Here is a 7107-nt window from a genome sequence, read left to right as displayed (position 1 = left end):
GAGGGAAAAAAGTTGTGAAGTGACTTCTGAATAATTCTGTATAGCCCGTGAGCTATACTAATTTGAAAGTTGTAATCTTGTTTGCGCAGGATATAGGATTATAATCCTATATCTTAATTACTTTTCTTTTAATATTTTCACCACAGAGAAGAATTAGAATTTAAGTTTTTTAGTTTTAAAAACTGGAAATATTACAGAATCATTAATTTCATAAGCAATCGTATTTCTTTTTTCTTTTCTGTTTTCTTTTTTTTTGGCTTTAGTTAAGCTATTGAATTAAGAAAAACAATTTAGTGCTTATGAATTTTATTATAAAAGATTATTTGTGTTCTTTTTTACTTTTCAGATGTAACTAAATTTCTAAAGTTTGCGTTTTCATTTGACCCTCCCTTATATTAATGTACATTGAAACTGATAAGTGATTTTATATATAAATGATGGGTAATTTTAATTATTCTTAAAATAATATAAATAAAACAAACATGATTAATTTTCAAATTGATAAGAACGTTAAACACGATAGTTTCTCAATTCTGCGTCGAGAGTCCGAGTAAATATCGGTAAGTCCGAAACCCGGAGACTTCGGATGGACGAAAGGAAGCCTAGACTCTGAAGGATCGTAGAATCTAAACTAGATTCTTGGAATTTTAATGGATGGTCCGGTCCGGACGCTTTGGATTCTCTTCCTCGCTGCCCCGTCTCCCAATTACGGGCAAATCCACAATGGTATCGGTACGAATAAAGGTCGTCTTAACGTTCGCGAGATAAAAAACATACAGAATTGATATCGGAACAGAAATTATAAATTTAATACATTCTTGAAACGTTTATCACATTTTATAAATATCTTACCATAATTTATCAATTTATACCTTAAAAGTTAAAAATATTTTGCACGTTCTTATGGTAATGAAATGCAGGTATCTACATTACAAGCATTTCACTTCTGTAAATTCATACTTATGTAGACAATTACTGAAAGTAATGTTTACAGGATGTGAATATTTTACGAAGCTGATTTGTTTTATTTAGTGTGTATGCTATTGCTACTAAACGGAAGACCCAACTAAAATCTGATGGTCGTAAACATCCTCGACCGAAGCAGGATTCGAACCCGCAATCTGTCAAACGGAAACAATGTCCTAACGCATTCCGGCGTCAAATTGGCAGAATGTATTAAGGTGTTCGGACTTCATAACCAATAACCCAAAATCGTTTTTAGTTTGTCGTATTTTACTTAAACTATATTATTGTTGTAACAGGCCCTGTTACAACAATGTATCTACATTACACTGTAGATACATTACGGTGTTGAAGCTGAATTTTGTTTCCAGTCCGGCCCGGACTGGAAACAAAATTCAGCTTCAACACCATATTTAAAAACGAGCCACTTCTAAAAAACTTTGTTCAATTAAAAGAAAAAATAATATCCTCTGCTTAGTTTTTAAATGAAGAACGTTTCTAATTGGTTCTAAAATTATGTATTTTTTGTAAACTCCAACACCACGTGGCGTTAACCAGTCTTTTAGGGCCCTACTGGCATTTGCCGGGATTTCCACCTGACCAGTCCGACCCTACGTCATAAGAGAAAATAGCTTACGATTAAAAATTTTACGTTGTCTTATGTATATATATCTATTTTGCTTTATGTAATAAATGTAGCCTCTACATAAATCAGAGATGTTTAAAAATTAATTGCCAGAACATCCCTCGACAAACTTTATCTACAACCGTGTAAATACAGGTTCAAATCTAATCTAAACCATCGTTATACCGTATCGGATAACGTGGATTGGAGTTGTGACGGGCCTTAATATGGCCAAACCTAGAGTTAATTAATCAATTTATCAAAAATTGTAAAAACAACAACTGCAAACAAAAACAAACCCCCATTGTTTAGTAATGTAACCACTCTATTGAACTATTTTTGTGTTTTATATTGTTTAAATATATTATAATAATTCATTTTTATTGATTACTACTTATTAATTTGAAAATTACAGCACTTGTTTTATAGATACAATTTTAAGGGTAATTTTGAATTACCAGTTTTCTATTGTCCGTATTATATTACTTTTAAATGTCATATATAAGCTTTTAAACAAATTTTTATAATTTATTATTTTACGTCTTTATTTATACACGTTCTTTTAATGTTTTATGTAGGAAACCATAAACGGTAAAGCATGTCCCGTAGAAACGGCTCCCCTCGGCAGGTTTATTTCGGACATACTGTCTCAAGAACAGGTCAGACTTTGTAATTAACACGCAGCTACTTAAATTAACTTTACGGGAAAGAGAGAAAATGTTTTGTTTTAAAATTCTTAGATTGAAATTCTTTGGAGTTGGTTGCCTTCGAGAATAACTATTCTCACGCCTCAACTAGTATATTCGTCGAACGAACACGGCTGCTGTCTTACTGCATTTTACATGAAGGTCGACTCATGGGAACCCACAATACTTATCATAAAGACAAATAAAAACGAGGTGAGACTATACTCATAAAATCGTAAAGATTATTTGAACAATAAAAGATTCATATGCGATTTTTAACGTAGGTCTTCGGAGCTTATTGTTCCAGCGATTGGGCCACTAGACACAAGCAGGACCACGGAGGGAATCGACAAAGATATTTCGGAACGGGAGAATCGTTTCTCTACAGTTTTTCACCTAATCCTATAAAATATCCTTGGATAGGATTGGAACATCACGAAAATCATTTAACTCCTGCCAAACAACTGTTTATGTGCGCTTCTAATTCGATGATCTGCATAGGATCGGGGTAAGAATTTCTTCTTTAACAATTGTATATTTTTTTTGTTTCTCTGTGTAATAGAGTTATTGTTATTTTAAGTCTTTTTTATTTAAATTTCCTGCCTCATAAGGTACAAACCATAATTTAGCAAAGATATTTAGCAGATTCTGGAAGGATAACGCAGTCAATATTTGCATTTTAGCTTAGTAGACACTTTACGTAAGCAGAACTTAACAAATTAAAGTTATGGGACTCATTGATGCTGTTTTTTTTTATCAGTAAGCATATTTATTCTAATAAACTTTAATGTAAGCTTGGTTGATATTTATTAACTGTAGAATTGTTCATAGTTACAAATCAAGAAACAAAGGACATACTATAAGGTTAGTTGCAAACTGATATGACCACTATATTTTTTTAGCATAGTTTTATTAAGACACAAGTAACTGTAAAATGTAATTTTTAGAAACATTAACAAATGGTTTATACATTAAATGTAGAAGTAAACTTTACAGGAAAAAGTGCTAAAAGAAAAAGGTTAATGTTACCCTAGGATCCAAGATGGCGGCGGGGGAAATTTTTCCCTCGATTCAAGATGGCCGCGTTTCCGGCCGCCATCTTGAATTTCTCTGCAGACTCCGCGGATGTTAACCGAAATAAACAATAAAAAAAAAAAGAATTTTTTTACTCACTTTTCGATGGTGGTTGCCTGCTTCTTCCTATCTTTTTTTCCTTTTCGAACGTACTTTTTAATATACGCCCTTTCTCGTGCCTTCTTTTTTTACATATTACGGTCTCGTCGATTTCAATAGTTTTATTCGGCATTCCTCTTTTAAACGATGTCAAATTACTCAAAGCTATAAGCAATACCAACCGTATGTGATTGGACCAATCGACTCCCGTTTTTCTGGATATGTCCGCCGCAATCGCCGAGGTCGTCGCTGTACAGTACATTCCAGACATAGATGGTGCCATATAAACGACAGAATGCAACCCGAAGGAATGTGGCCAAATTTACTTTTAAATGTTCCATCAAAGGCAGAAGTCTTCGTTCCGCACTTACTACATCGCAAGAAACAGCTTTCTCTATTACTCCGATAGTATAATTTGCATATAGAATTGCAATGAATGCAAACGGACTCGGTCGGCTGTATGCCTAATTTTACAGCAAATTTCAATGCGTTATCGATACGGGGAGACAAACCTAGTTCCAAAACGTCGTCTTCCATTAACATGTAGAAATCACGGGTGGTGCATCTCGACCAAAATTCGTCGTTGCAACTCAAATCTGCAAAACTACTCATTATCGAACAATTGCAAATAAACTATACGTTTACCGATAATAAATTGTTCGAGAATGAAATATCGTAACGAAAAAAAAAAACAGCAATTATTCCAATAGGCAATTCGTCATAACACTGCAGTAAACGATTCCAACTGGAAACTAGTCGATTTGCATAAAATTGCCCGGAAAGGAACGGAAATCACGTCGTAGATCATGCATTTGCATATTCGTTCGTAACACCCCTACGTATTTCCCGCCGATTTTACTCTCGCTCGACGTTACGAAAAAACTCCCTCTACCGTCGCAATTACACACTGCCGTCTCCGTTTCGAGGTTACAGGAAACTCGGCCACATCAACGCAGGGTCGAAACCAAAGAGGAAAAAAATCCCCACATCGTCGACGTCTCGACTCTAGGGAAAAAATTTTTTCCCCGTCGCAGTCTCCAACGTAGGGAAAAATTTTCCCAGTCGCCATCTTGGATCCTAAGGTAACATTAACCAAGAAAAACAACTATTTTGTTGCAAAATGATAAGGCCACCCCTTTTAATATCCAGTAAACAAACTTAAATACATAATTGCACATGCTTTTCAGAAGCTTGTACAATGTACAGCTGTTCATGCAGTGATATTTGCCTTCTTCAATGTTGTTGTACTATTTATCACTGGCATATGGTACTGCGCAAGATTCGCCATAGGGTTTAAGCTTGGCAAATTGGCTAGCTGTTCTGTAACCTAAACTCCACTTTCCAAGTAAACTTTGGTGACATTTCAGCCGGAGAATGAAACCATAAATGCTGCAGTTACCTTCCTAAATGGCAAAAGGTTCTCTTTTAAAAGGTCAATAGCTTTCATTTGACTTACAAGGAATGCGAGATTTGTTTTACCACAGCCACCTCGCACTGTCACTTAGAAAAATATGGTTCCCGTTTTCTAAAATTGCGTTGGCAAAATGCCAAGCCATCGGGACCATTTCCATTTCTTCTCGTCACTAAAGACGACTCTCCTCCATTCGTTCTTCCAAGATACGTATTCTTTTGCCCAGGTCACTCTTCTGTTCTTGCGATGTTCTTCAAATTAAGGTGGTTGTATTTTCTTTTTGCATTTAAGGATTTGGTCACAATTATACACAAGTCTACATTATCAAGAGTTATACAATTGTCCTATAATCCAGATGACAAGAAATGTTCCATCAGAACAACTCCTCTCTCTTGTCTACCAGACACAACTTTTTTATCCCAAATAGATTCAAAGTTTCAAAAAGTTACTTACCATGCATAGAGTATGACCAAACCTTCTTCTCATTGCAGATTGGTAAAATTATCCATAATTTGATGCGGACCAGTAATTAAATAAGCATAAATCGATTGTTGCATGCGATACATTTACATAAGCTTATCTAGAGTTACTATAATACTTTGTTAGGTAAAATAACTCTAGATTACTATTTAAATGATACTCGTAATCAACTGTGTGGTCAAGTTTTTTTGTGGTGTTAATGAAGCTAACTTTAGTTTAAAATTACACTTCAAGAACTTGTTTTTCTGGAAAATTTTATGAAAATATCTCGTTACATAATTTGCACATTAACTCGGTACGACACAAATGGAGAACTTTTACGAACGGGAGGGTGGTCATCCTATTTTGCAAATGAGAACGTCTTGTTTATGAGGAAAAAAGATATTTGTTACCATTTCTATAAAAATTAAACCTGTACTTGTGCTTTTCATAAAAATAAATTTTTAAAAACATAGTGGTTATTTCAATTTTGCAACTGCGCTTATTTGTTTTCCAGTGCAAAATGATTAAGCTAAGTTTAACGTACCATACCAGGTGGTTCAGAGTTTATTCTTTTGACCAACGGTTTGATACGTTTGGCTTTTATATATAAATAAAACAAATTAAAATATTTCATATGTAGCCATTTATAACTGTAATTTGGATCAGTCAGTCTAAAGAATACCATCTCAAAATTAGATATCACAGTTACTGTACTGCTCTAAAGGACTTTGGGTGGAACCAAATTGAAATTAAGCATTTCTTATTCCTTTTCTTGATTGTTTTTAAACGTAAGTTCTGTAATTATAACATACAAATTTCCTACACCTTTTTTTATTTTAACCTCTACTCCTGTCTGGCCATTAAGGTATGGATATATTTTTCCTCCTAAAAATCTGCCTCAAAAAGTATCTTATAAGTTGGGAAGTATTATTTTTGTTTTTAAACAATAATTAGCAATTTTTATATGACTGTTTTGTTCCCCACTGGATTAATTTGAATGCTAAAGAGTTATTTATATTTATATCTAGAGAAGGACAGGGTCTGTGGCTCGACGAATCCCTGACATACGGAAGGACAGAAACCTGCGCCACCTTTAATAACGACCCGCTATGCAGCACCAACGACTTTACTTGCACTTTTGTGGAAGTATTCGGATTCAAATAGATAGATAAATCTTAGTGTTTTACATTTGTATACACGCATCTTTTGCTGTAAAGTATCATTCTTTAATTATTTGAATATGATTTCTTTTCATATACATTGTTAAAAAATTGAGATTATCTACAAAGCATTATATATAGTTTCCCCCCCTTCCTTGTTATCGGTGATATATACTCATTCCAATGTTAATTATATTTTTTGACAAATGATTATAGAACTTTGATTATAGAGATTAATAACGTTAAGGCTGTAAACCGTGCACATGCCAAACATTCAATCTTGATATATAAAAAGCCGTGAATTATTTTATAACTTTGAATGTAATACGCAAATCTGCAGTCTGTAGAAAACTGTGTCGTTACAGATTGTTCATAATTGTCGTTCGAATATATATAAATTACTAGCTGACCCGGCCACGCGTTGTTGTGGCTCAAAATGTATCTATTATAAATGTGTAACACTTCCCCCGTGGGGGAAATTTCAAAAAATTCCTTCTTAGTGTATATTCTCTTGACGTACCCTATTAAAACGCAATCAAAAACGCATCTAAAATAGTATAATAAAAGCCGAGTTCTTCACAGTAAGCCTTAATCCCGTCACTTTTCCCGCTGGGGAATATCGAAAAA

The 7107-nt window shown here is 34.1% G+C and overlaps 1 protein-coding gene across 1 annotated transcript; it reads left to right on the top strand.

Moving 5' to 3' along the window:
• The first annotated feature begins 1937 nt into the window (after nt 1–1937).
• Nucleotides 1938–6844, top strand: LOC136972456 (GTPase-activating protein skywalker-like). The gene is made up of 4 exons (XM_067267053.1): nt 1938–2247; nt 2329–2487; nt 2559–2782; nt 6349–6844. The coding sequence occupies exons 2-4, from the start codon at nt 2431–2433 to the stop codon at nt 6482–6484; spliced, it is 417 nt and encodes a 138-aa protein (XP_067123154.1). The 5' UTR covers nt 1938–2247; nt 2329–2430; the 3' UTR covers nt 6485–6844.
• The last annotated feature ends 263 nt before the right edge of the window (nt 6845–7107 follow it).

Source organism: Centruroides vittatus, unplaced genomic scaffold (assembly GCF_030686945.1).
Source record: "Centruroides vittatus isolate TY-2023 unplaced genomic scaffold, ASM3068694v2 contig_2901, whole genome shotgun sequence".
Taxonomy (NCBI): domain Eukaryota; kingdom Metazoa; phylum Arthropoda; class Arachnida; order Scorpiones; family Buthidae; genus Centruroides; species Centruroides vittatus.
This window is presented reverse-complemented; position numbering and strand designations above follow the sequence as displayed.